The sequence below is a fragment of the Leptinotarsa decemlineata genome, unplaced genomic scaffold, assembly GCF_025532065.1.
Source record: "Leptinotarsa decemlineata unplaced genomic scaffold, Ldec_3_MD MMD2_tig00026354_RagTag_RagTag, whole genome shotgun sequence".
Taxonomy (NCBI): Eukaryota; Metazoa; Arthropoda; class Insecta; order Coleoptera; family Chrysomelidae; genus Leptinotarsa; species Leptinotarsa decemlineata.
The window spans coordinates 15,574,450-15,587,415 of record NW_027412702.1 but is presented as its reverse complement, the minus strand read 5'-3'; the positions used below and the strand labels follow the sequence as shown (position 1 = coordinate 15,587,415).

Genomic DNA, 12,966 nt, shown 5'->3' with positions numbered 1-12,966 from the left:
ATTTCCATAAAAATTTGTCATGTTAATGTCCAGGGTTTGTTAAATAATTATAATTTAATTGAATTGTTTGTGAAGGCAAATAATATTGACGTCCTCTGCTTATCGGAGCATTGGCTTAAGGATGACCATTCTATAAATAATTTATACTTTGGTAACTATGAAATGGCATCTATCTATGCTAGAAAAAATCAAAAACGGGGTGGTGCCCTCATTTTAGTTAAAAAGGGGCAATCATTCTCAGAAATAGATCCAATTAAAAAGATATCAATTGAAACTGAAATTGAAATTTGTGCTATTCGCTATCACATAAATGATACAAAAATTGCTATTGTAACAGGGTATAGACCACCTGGTGGTAAAATTAACACTTTCATGGAATGCCTAACGCAGACACTCCACCTTGCATCTAAAAGATCTGACTTCATAATACTGTGTGGTGATTTTAATATAAACTGTCATAAATCGGATCTAAATACAAAACTACTATCTGACATTTTCAATTCATACCAGATAAGCAATAATCCTCAAGGTGCCACTAGAATTTTCACTAATAAAAACGCGCACACTACCTCATCCTGCATTGATTACATGGTGACCAGCCTACCTCAACCAAAATGGGAAATAAATTTGGTCCAACCAAATATAGCCGATCATTTGGCACACATTCTGGTATATAAAGAAACAAACACTGTATGCAATAAGAAAAACAAAATATCATATATCGAGAGGCGTAGTTTATGCGATGACAATATGACCGAACTACAACATCGGTTAACTCGTGAAGATTGGTGTCAAATTTTTTATTTACAAATAAATGAAGCTTTTGAGTACTTCTATAACACACTGATTTGGTGTTTCGATGCATCATGTCCAAAAAGCGGTGCTATGGGAAATCCTACCAGAAAAGCTGGATAACTCATGAAATCATTGATGAAAGTAAAAAATCATAGGAAGTGTTTTGGCTTCTCTCAAATTCCCAAAAATCTGAACCTCAATTGATTGAACATTATAAATCAAGATTGCGAGAGCACAAACATAATGTAAAGTTGGCAAAAAATAACTATTTTAAGTCTAGAATAAACCAGTCAGAAAACAAAACTAGAGAGACTTGGAAGATAATAAATAAAGAATTAGGACGAAGCACAAACAACTCGAAAAAAACAATAACTCTCAACTATGATGATGGGTCTAAAATTGACTCAGAGGAAGTAACTGAAATATTTGCTGAATATTTCTCAAATGCAGCTGAAAATTCCATATCAAATCACTTCGGGCAAAACTTATCTCTACCCTGTACTGTTACTGAAAATTTTACCATTATTGAACCGTTCCAATCTTATCCGGTTACGGAATATGAGATATCGAATGTCCTATCAGATATGAAAAACAAAAAAACGGCAGGCTTTGATGAACTATCAATTATAACAATTAAGAAAATATTACCATCTATTTTCGTTCCTTTAACATACTTAATGAATCAATCACTTATACAAGGATACTTTCAAGAAGTTCTGAAAAAATCACTCGTTATACCTGTATATAAAAAAGGAAACCCCACAGAAAGGGACAACTATAGGCAAATATCTTTGTTATGCTCGATATCTAAATTATTTGAAAAAGTTGTAGCACGTAGGGTTATGGATCATTTGGAATCAAATAGGCTGTTATGTATGTCTCAGCATGGTTTCAGGAAAAATAAATCTATAGAAACAGCTTCCTATCATCTTCTGAATTATATTTACACAGAGATTGATAAAAAAAATTATGTGATCTCACTATTTTTCGATCTATCAAAAGCGTTTGATACAGTATGCGCGGAATTTCTCATAAAAAAACTGCCATTGTTCGGGTTCCCACGAAATATAATAAATTGGATACAATCCTATATGACAAACAGAGAAATGGTTGTAATCTGCAATGGAGTTACATCTGAGTCAAAGACGGTAAAACTCGGGGTGCCACAGGGCTCTGTTCTAGGACCTCTACTGTTTCTTCTCTATGTTAATGATCTTCCTCAACATATACATATACGTCACAATGTTTGCTGATGATACAACGATAACCATAGCAGGCAATAATGCTGAGCAACTCATCAGCAAATCTGAACATATTATTGATCAGTTCAGTACCTGGTGCCAAAGAAATAAGCTCATTCTAAATACTTCCAAATCGATCAGTGTTAACTTTCACTTCAGAAGAAATATTCCAATTGGTCGACGCTCTAGTTATGACATTAAAACGTCTGAAGAAATGAAATTTTTAGGGACGTTCCTAGACGCCAATCTAAATTGGGAAAGGCAGGTGGACTATATATGTGCTAAGTTAAATAGAGCATATTATGCCATAAAACAGCTGAAATCCTGTTTGGATGAAACTGCCTTACTCAGCATATATTATGCCATGGCCTACCCTCATATAAGTCTTAATATTATGGCTTGGGGCAGAGCAAGGGATTTTTCCAGATTCTTCATAGCACAAAAACGCATCATAAGGCTAATCTTCAATATGGATTTCCGGGATAGCTGCCGGCCAGTCTTTATAGATAAAAAAATATTGACAGCCCCTTCCATCTTCATTTTTGAAGGTATTTCATTTGTTAGGCAAAACAATAAATCATATGATAAGACTGCTTCAGATCACAGTCATAATACAAGAAACGGTGATCTTCTAAAAATCCCTTAGCATCTCATGACAAGCTATAAAAAATCCCCTCAGTATAATGCCATTACGTGCTTCAATAAACTGCCAAATGAAGTTAAAAAAATCACAAGTGACAAGGTATTCCACGATTATGTTAAAACTATGCTTTTAGAAAGAGGCTATTACAGTTACCAAGATTTTTTAATTGACAATCTCACAAACAATCAAATTCACAGTGGACGAAACTTTATTTAGATTAAATTATGTGAATGATGTAAAATGTTTAGTTAATTTGAGGGCATCTATGCTTACTTGTATATGTGTGTATATATGTATGTGTATATATGTGTATATTTAGAGGTGATTCTGTGTTCAATCTCCAACTCTTTTTATCTTTACTAGCCTGTAGTACAACTGACTTACCATATATACCCAAGTGTATCAAAAATGGTGAATAAATATTAAAATTATTATTATTATTATCATCTCTTCATTCGTTAAAGCCATTTTTCGCCGAAACTTCAATGACTTGTACAATAACAAAATGTCATTGAGTGTAACAAATTGAAAGTCAAATATAGAAACATCAAAGTCAAAGCCTATTTTGATAAGAATTAATTGTTTTCAATAATTTCAATTTTTCGAAAAAGAATGATAACTTATGATATATCATTGAAAAGGTAAAATCTGATTTTATTCAAAAATGAAAAAATCCAATGTAGCGCCCATAAGAAAAAAAATAGTTGATGATGGTGGCCGGAAAACGAAACGTCTGATAGCAAATCTGAAAATTCATTATGTAGCAGGGAAAAAGTGGCAATGTATTAGTGCAATTTATTTTCGAATCCTTCGAAAAATAGAGCCAGAAAAAAAAATCCGAAATTTCTGTTTTTTTTCGGATATCTCCGGATATACTCGGAATTTTTGAATTTTCTCAAAGGCATATTGTTAGTCAGATAAATGCACAGCTTTGCTTCGATTTAAACATCTTCGTATCTCTCATAGTTTCCGAAATCCCAATGGTGAGGATCGTACAAGGAGTATGAATATGCATATTTTTCATTGTTTTTCATTGAATCAGTTCATTAATAGGTGTTCAATGAGAAATTATATTCTTATTGATATATTGCTTCGTCATTCTCATTCACAGATGAATTTTGCAATGCGCATGTTACTCATTGTTAGCTGAATATTCATGTCCTTGACTCAATATTTCAAAATTATAGAATCAGCACACCTCATATTTGATTCAAAGATATCATCCATAATAAAATGTTTCATAGAAACAATATCGATTTCACATCAAATATATATTAGCCTACACTTTTGAAAGAATGCGTAGGATTTTCCACTTATTTCCATTTATGAAACACAAATGAATGGAAATTACACGAAAAATCTATATCAATAAATATTTCTGGAAGTCGACAAAATATAACCAAAAAGTAACTGACTATGTACTGACTATGTACTGATGGCACAGACGTTACCAAGAATGTGACAAATCTAAAATATCAATGTTTCTATGATGCAAAACATCAACAAAACTTAATGAAACTTGTTTCGAGAATAATTCAGCGACACTAAAAGTAAACGAGTCATTTCACACACATAGTAATATGTCGACAGCAGCTGATTTTAAACGGTTCGCGAACTTGTTCAAAAGAAAACAACTGAATATAAAACAGTTTTTTATGTATATGATAAATGATAATATAATAGATTTGCATCTGGAAATTATTACGTCAACTGGAAATTATTACGTCTACTCTATCACAACTCAAAATTCCAAATAAAAATCACAGTTCTCTTCGAAAATTCAATGCGGCAGAATCCTGAGGAAATAATACCTTGTCTGGACCACCAGGGTTACTTAATCTGAGAGATGAATTCAGAAAAATGAAAGATAGTTTCCTCCGCCCATTTTGGCCGGTGAAGCAACACTGCAACATTCAGTATATCATTCCAAATATTTTATGGAAATCCATCTTATCAATTGCACTCTCAGCTGGAGCTTTCCACGAGATTTGCAGATCCATTGTTGATCATTTTAAGTGAAATCAAAAAATGTGATAGCCGACAATTTTTCAAAAGTCTTGAATGACAAAAAAGTTGTTGCAATTTTTTTTATCTCTCCCAAAAAGGGAACGAATGGGTTCATGATAATTTCTCCCCAACTGAAATAATAAAGTTAATATCTGTAACGTGTTAACTACTGATATCGAAATTGGGCAAAGATAAAATTTTCTTTATTTCGGCAAATTTTACAAATTCTATGGAAATTTTTTTGCAAAAGATATTTCAAAAATTATTCATTATTATAAATCTGTCGAATGTATCAAAGTAACTTACCGTGTAAGGAATCACACGTTAAAAGGTAAGACCTCGTAAGTCCTTAGCTCGCACAGGTTTCTCAACTTCTGAGAGTTGTCGTTCGTATGGGGGCGACAGCTGATTAATGGAAAAACATATTTTAAACAGAAACTGTTTTCATCCGGGTTTGAAGATCGTCATAGTTTGAAACTGCATCCTAACGTTTCGCCGTCACGAATGGCTGGCTTCTTAAGAGGTTTGTTCATCTCGATGATCCACCAATTTATAGAATGTATCAAAGTTACATCTGAAAACTGCAATTAAAACTTCGTAGGAGAAAAGAAATACTTCAATATAGTTTTTAAGTAATTGCTAAAATTCAGAAAATATTGGCATGATGAAAAATGAGAAATAAAACTTTTTATGTTTTTTTCACCACTTTAATTTACAACTAATGGTACTGCAGTTAAAACAATGACAAAAATGATTCATTTTCATTCTATTATAATTGTTTTTCCTTATAGGACAAAACTGTAATAACATTTGTTACAAATAAGACTGATACAAAACCATGAAAAGTTTCATTTCTCACGATAACTTTCTCCATAGCTCTTTCTTCAATGTACCGAGAGCAAGCTCTTATTTACAGCGTCTGAAGACGACATACGAAGACATACGAAATATTCATCTCTCTCAACTACCTACACAGTGGGTTTTGTTTTTCTAGTTTCATTTGGAGCTATCTTTGATTGAATATAAATGTTAACTGTTTTCAAGTAAAACTTCATTATCACATTTTAATTGAACGGTTCTTGAAGTGCTTGAAACAACAGCTTTTAGATTTTGAAATTTTACCGAATGACTAATTATTTTTAAATACTTCCCTATATGCCACTATATGTCCATTCGAATGAATTTGTAATTTTTTTCTGAATTTTGAATTGGTTATTAGTTTATCCCTAATCTCAGGTAAAGTTATTTGGTTGATAGGAAGTCATATAATTCAAATTGTTAATTCATATGAGAAGCACTAATAAGATAGGATTCAGTAGAAAGAAGCACGTCAGTGAAACACGTTCTGCGCTTTTGTGGAATATAAGGGAAAATAAAAAGATTTTATTTGAATACGTTACATATTTTAATTAAATATCGACCAATGCTATTGAATATGGTAACTGTTTTGTTTCTTGTTTTCTTAGAAAAGAACAATCCTATACAATAGTGTTCTATTGCTATAGGTGTTGATGTGAATTGCCCCAAGAATAGTTCAGGAAATGTCAATCACAAATTGGACATATCTTATTCTGTGTTTGGATGAGTGAAAATTATAAAAAATTCCATAAGGCCAGTTGAATAGATCAAAAAATGTTGATAATAATGTAAACAAACTTTTTTTAGAGAATTGAAGGAAAATAATTAACAGAAAATTATGTGACAAAAACATTCCATTTCCCATTTCAATTGAGTTGGGTGGCACTTCAACACCTACATCTATATGCTTTCCATTAGTAAACCGAAAGATAATCGTGATATACTTGAATTTGTTTGTTTGGTTGAGTGGCGCACTTTGACTTTATTGATTACCACAGAAATACAACTCTCAGTACTTCTAATCCGGCTCAAGAAATAATTTACTGGTTATCTATCTTCAATGAAGTTGGCAGAGCCGTACTTGCCCATTTGCCACACTCTCACCACTATTTTCGCACTTTTGACACCTGAACTCCTCAGAACATATTTCATTAATCTCTCCTTTTGTTTGTTTCAGTTAATTATCGTCGGAGTTTGGATTACGTGTATACTATACAGTTCTCCGAAGTTTTATTGGGGTAGCACAGTAACAGTTCCCTCGGGAAACAGCAGTGAAACTTTGTGCGTTCTCGATAGGCAGAAATACAATTCTGAATTATTCGATATGATTCATTTCGTGCTGTTCTATGTGATACCTCTGGCAGTTATGTCGGTGAGTATTGAAATAGCACTGTATTCATTTTTTTTAATATGAATATTTTCCATAGGATTGTGAATATTCAAAATATCAGTGTCGACTGGAAAACGACATTGAAAATGTTTCAAAATTTGAAGCCTAAGTGCGTCTCGGCATGTCGACAGAAGTGATAACTCAAACTAGTCAATATTTAAATTTTTCAACTTGAGAAAAGCTCAGGTACTTGTGATGCACTGTTTGTGATGGCTCTTTTATGGATAGAATTCCCCAGCTTCACGGTGTGTTCAGCGGCATAAATGTGAACAATACCCCAAAGAAAGTCTGAACTGAGCTTTATAAAGCTGAGGTGTGAACAGTTTTCTGGTTTGAAACAGTGTTTCAAACTTTTCAGGAGTAATAATAATAATATTCCTTTATTCCATCATTTGAATGCACAAAGGTTACATAAATTATTAAAAACGTCAATATTTCAGTTACATCATTATATTGAACAAAGACATGTTAACAATACAAATTTACATATACCTACATGTATATATAAAAATCATCGATTATATAGTTTAAAAATTACTATCATAAAAAGAAATCGTCTATGGAATAACAACACTTACTAAGTAGGATATTTTTCAGTCTTGATTTGAAAATATGAACATTGGGGGATGATTTTATATGATCATCAAGAATATTAAAGAGCTCACAACCAATACAATAAAAATTTCTTTGATACAGAGATGTGCGATGAAAATCAGGCTGCAAGAGATTTCTATGACGGGTGCTATAACAATGATTGTTATTGTTGTTATTTTCATTCTTATAGATATAAGGGCCAGCTTCCAGTATATATATAAACTGTATACTGTTAATACAACAAGAGTTATAAAGTATTGACGACAACTGGTTCTCTCATCAATACTTTCCATAATTCGAATTGCGTATTTTTGAAAAATGAAGATCCGTTTCATATCGGCACTGTTTTCCCAATTCAGTATAACATACTTCATGTGGGATTGAAGATGTGCAAAGTACAGCGTAAGCAAGACATTTTTGCTGCAGTGGTCTTTCAAATATTTTATGCTATAGCAACAACTTCTCAATAGTTCTCAATAGTTATATATGACTTACCCAGAGCATATTTTCCCTTATCAAGATTGTCTAGAAGACATTTTTGAAAATCACTCAGAGCAGATTCTGTGCTCATATTTTTACAGAATCCCTGTTGATTTCCACAAGAATGATGAGAGTTTATTAGTGATGTCCATTTCAATGAGTTTAGAGAGACTTGACAATAAACTGATGGCTCTATAATTGGGAAAGTCATCAGAATCACCTTTTTTGTATAATGGCAGAACCATAGCTGGTGATACAAGCATTCTGGGAAAATTCCTTCAGAGTAGCATTGCATTTCCAGTGACATGATTGTGCCAGTTATATTGGCAAACCCTCAACAAACTTACTGAAGCAGGGAGAGAAATTGTCTGTCATGACATTATTATATTAGGTTCGGAGACATTTATCTATTTGGAGAAAACTGATGTCTGGGTTTTCGTGTCACTGAATTGAGATATCCATCGACGGCCACTTGCAGGGAACGTTCTTTCTGGAAGCTGGAGAACCATACACGAAAATGATCCGACAAGTCATAGCATCGAAGTTTGACCAGCAAACCCTCATGCCATACACCGTCAAAGGCTTTAAAATTATTAAGCGCAACAGCTCTCGACTCTCCATGTTTCTCGATTGTGTTCAAGGTCATTGGCGCACTTTCTAAGTACGATGACGGGTACTTCATTAGAACAAGACTCTTTGTGATATCAAGCCATTTTCAAAATTCGCCTGACTAGACGTTGTCGAAAAGTAATTTCCGACGTAGGGGATTCTAGTGTGGATTCAGTATATAAACTGTAATGTGGGACGCAAAGTGTTAAGCTAGTAGTTTTGCTTTTTCCATAGCCGTTGCTGCAATTGCAGTAGTAGTGGAATTGTGGTTTTTGCAAAGTTTTGATTAACAGTTGTAGTTGAGAATTCGTGTCTGGTACACTGGTCAGTTTTCTTGTTGCCCATGAGGCCTGAGAGTCCTGGCATCAAGTATATAGTCAATTTATTCCTGTTCATCAGTTTCCTCAGTTCCTCGCGGCATTTCCAGCCCAGTTTGGATGTCACTTTTGGGTTCGTCAGTGCCTCGAGTGCAGACTAGCTGTGGAAAAATTGATTCGCTCATGCTGTTGAGACCTCAAATTAATAAACCTTGCACATTGCACGATTTCATGTACTTCAGTCTGGAAGACTGATGTGTACTAACGGAGTGAGTAACTACACAATGTATTCCACTTTACATCCGATGTTCGGTTCACCACCCGTTTATATACCAAGTGTTTCTGCCAAGCATGTTTTCAAGATGACTGCTTACTCTCCACGCTTTGCGGCTCAAGACTTCACCCACGTAGTTTGTGTCGAACACGTTTTTCAGTCTTATGTTGTCCAAAAACATGTTAGATGATAGTGCCTCCACGTATTCTGAACACTTTTTTTGAATAATAACTTCTTAAGGGAGGGTACACCGCTTTGTTATCTAACGCGTAACGGCGCGAGTTTGCCTGGCTACCCTTCCTCTCTCGCATACGTAAGCGAAAGGCAGGCTACTTCTCTCTCGTCGGACAGTGTTTACTGTGTGTCAGACATGTACTCTTGTCAGTATTATAAAAATCGAACCAGCAAGCACGTAATATTTATTTATTTATCATGTGAAACGTGCCAATCAAAAAACCCAATATTTTATTCTTATAAAAAAATCTGACAGAGAATCGAATTGGTGAATAATCAGGTCATCCTGAAAAGTGATGTGTTCCTAAATCCAGTTTGCTGACGCTGAAGATGTGCATCCAAATATTTGTAATGGAATTGAATCAAATATCATCACAAGATTGTTTCACAATTTATATGAAAGAGATGGAAAGGTGCACTTTCTAATTTCTCCTCATTTGAAAATCATGTTAATTTTTCAAGGAAAGTAATCAGTGAATAGGCAATTCATTAAATAAACTGTTGAAATGTTGAGTTAACACTTTTTCAGGTTCTTGAAAAACAGGTATTTCAAAAATCTATTCGAACAGTGGAAAGAGATAAATGAACACAAATGTAATTTAATAAATTTCAACTTTGATGTGAATATTTTGAATTTATTCACCCCCTCGATAATTTCTACTGCAAAGCTTTTCTATGCGATTTTTGTTGCAATAGTAACTTGAAAATCAATACTCCCCCGTACAGACAGCTTGTTATTTATCGAAAAATATTCAATTATGCTACTAAATGAAATGGATGAAATTAAAATATTTCTTCTGAAATATATGCAATTTAAATACCAGCAAGATATATAACGATGTACATATTTTTGTGAAATCCTCACTCAGAAATACCATTTCAGAGCAAATGACTGCCATTCATCATGTTCATTAAGTCGCCTATTTCCATTCAAGACTATCTCGCAGGGAGCAAAAACCTCCGAACTGAAAACAAAATGAATCCAAACAAGATGAAACATGATACACAATCACTCAAAACAAAATTAGAGTCAGAAACTTGTACGCGTAATCATTCTCTTTCATAATATCAAAAGCGGCAATTTTTCTTTGCCCTTTCAGTGTACCCAGTAGCAAACTGAAAATGTGTATGTGTGTCTCGAATTATGATGGTAGTTTTCACTGTGATGAACGGAAAAAAATCATTTATGAACAAGAAATGGGACTTTTAATGGGTAAGGAGAGCAAAAAAATCTTGCTATCACCAACCCCTATTTTTTGATAGCCATTTTAGTAATTCTATCATTTTATTCCCGCTAGTTATACCCGCCAGGCGTCTACCGGTGTCACTTCTCACTCAGTAAACAGCACAAAACCGGTCTTCTGTCTCTCTCACACAATAAGCCTTCTCCCACCACCTAGACAGTTCTTGACCACTTTTATTGTTGATCCATCGAGCGTAGATACAGTTTGCCATGTCACCGCTTCGGTGACATGGCAACTCATTGAATTTGCCAGGCACGCCTCCGCGTAATTTACAACTGGAGGTTGGATCGCTGCGTAATTTGAATCCACTTTGGCTGTGCAACGGCACACGATTAGTCATTGATGTGCTAATTCATTTTGAACTTGTGTAATTTTCAATCAGATTGGTATTTGCAGGGCCAAACGATGTTCATTTGTGGCTTGGATTTGAACACACTATGTTTTTCACAGGGATAATTATTGTAAATATCATTGTTCTGACAAATAGTTACTATGAGTTAGTTATTATTTTCTACTCGACAAATTCCCCAGTTGTGTCAGCTAGTATAAACGAGGAATTGGGCAAATTCGGATATACGGTTGGTTACCTCGTGGGAACCTCGAGGCGATGACAAATATGTAGTTTGTCCTTCGCTTCATCCTAGTTTGAGAAATTATGCTCTGAAAGGAATTCAATTTTTAGTCAAAAAAAATCATTGACTTTATGTCACTACCTTGCACTGACGAGTGGCCAAACAGCCCGAAACCGGCCGGCCTGCAAGTGTGTTCCAATAATTTAAAATCGATTCCGGTAGTTGTATCGCAAGCAACATATGCAGGATTGCGATTTCAGAACACAGCGCTGGGGATGAATTGAATATAAGGTGGAATGCTGGTATGAATTATTAGTTTTCTTTGAACCTATCTTCAACTGAACCTTTGATTGAAAATTATCATGTTGATCAGTTGAACCATTTGAAACATAGGAAAATAAGTGTGCATACTTCCGAAGAAACGCTCCGCTCTGTAGAGATTATTTTTCCTTTTTCTCTTTCGAATTGATTCTCTCAACTTTAGGAAGGGTCGAAACGACTATTGAACAACCCCTGTCTTGGATTTCATCGTACCATTTGATCCAGTCTACCCACACTTCATCCTCTAATCCTAGTCCGCATAAATCAAGGAGGTGACAAGACGCCACCAGGACATTCATCTTTGTGAACTTTTTTCCTGAACTTACTGCTGTACCTCGGAATGTATGCTAAAGTCGGCGGTAGACCCTTTTTTGCACAGCACTTCCAGATAAATGACGATCCTCCCTCTCATTCCTATTCTTTTATCTCCTTCAATCCCGTTAAAACGTTATCGTTACATGTTCATCAGTTCATACGTGTTAATTTTTTTAGCTGTTGTACACCAGGATTGCCGTCTGCCTTTGGAACAGCTCCGAGCAACTCAAAAAACAACTCGACGCGACCAATAACAGCAATCAGTATCAGGGGTTGTGTAGAAAACAATCCAGTCGATATAACAAAAAGGTAAGGGTTTTGTCACGTTGTGTTTCGATTCTTTTCAGTTGCTGAATATTGTATGAATCGTGTGATCAGGAGAACAATCATGTGGCAATAACGCTTCTATAATACTTGGTATATCTTCTTCGACTCGGGTAAAAAAATGTTTTAATGAAAATTGGAGATATATACCTAAATAAAACTCGTATAACATATTATAAATTATCAAAAACCAATTGCAAGTTTTGTTTTTCGGATGTCTTGCATTCAATCCAACAAAAAATATCTATAATGTTTTCTAAATTTTCCCCATGACGCTTAATTTCCATCGTACGAGATGATCAACTTCGTGAATGAAAAACAAATTGATACTTATAGGAATTGTTATCATACAATCGAACCGAAAAGTTACGTATACAGGGCGAGTCACAAGTAACGAGACGTTCTCTGGAAACTCGAGGAAACTTATTTTCAATAATTTTTCATGACAAAAATGAGCAGGTTTTTTGTGATCATTTTTCTTCATTTTCATCTCTGAAGAGGATGGTGTCTTCACCTTACATTATTCTACTAACTAAAAAATGTAAATATTCAAATTGAACATTTTTTTTCCATTCTTTTCCAAAATTCTAGCGATTTTTCCAATCCTCAAAGCACATCTGATATGCACTTTTTGGTATGTTTTTTAGCACTGTTAGCGATTCGGTTTTTATTTCCTCAATCGTTGCAAAACCCCGTCTCATCATGAGTCTCTTCAAACTTGGGGAAACGAAAAAGTCACGGGGAGCAA

General features: G+C 34.4%; 1 protein-coding gene across 7 annotated transcripts in view; it reads left to right on the top strand.

Moving 5' to 3' along the window:
- LOC111503077 (trissin receptor) overlaps positions 1-12,966 on the top strand; it is a 307,365-nt gene that overhangs the window by 248,747 nt on the left and 45,652 nt on the right. For all 7 annotated transcript variants that reach the window (XM_074184429.1, XM_074184424.1, XM_074184427.1 and 4 more), the window contains 2 exons: positions 6,722-6,916; positions 12,072-12,203. In XM_074184429.1, the coding sequence (XP_074040530.1) occupies positions 6,722-6,916; positions 12,072-12,203 (327 nt within the window). The remainder of the gene's footprint in view (positions 1-6,721; positions 6,917-12,071; positions 12,204-12,966) is intronic.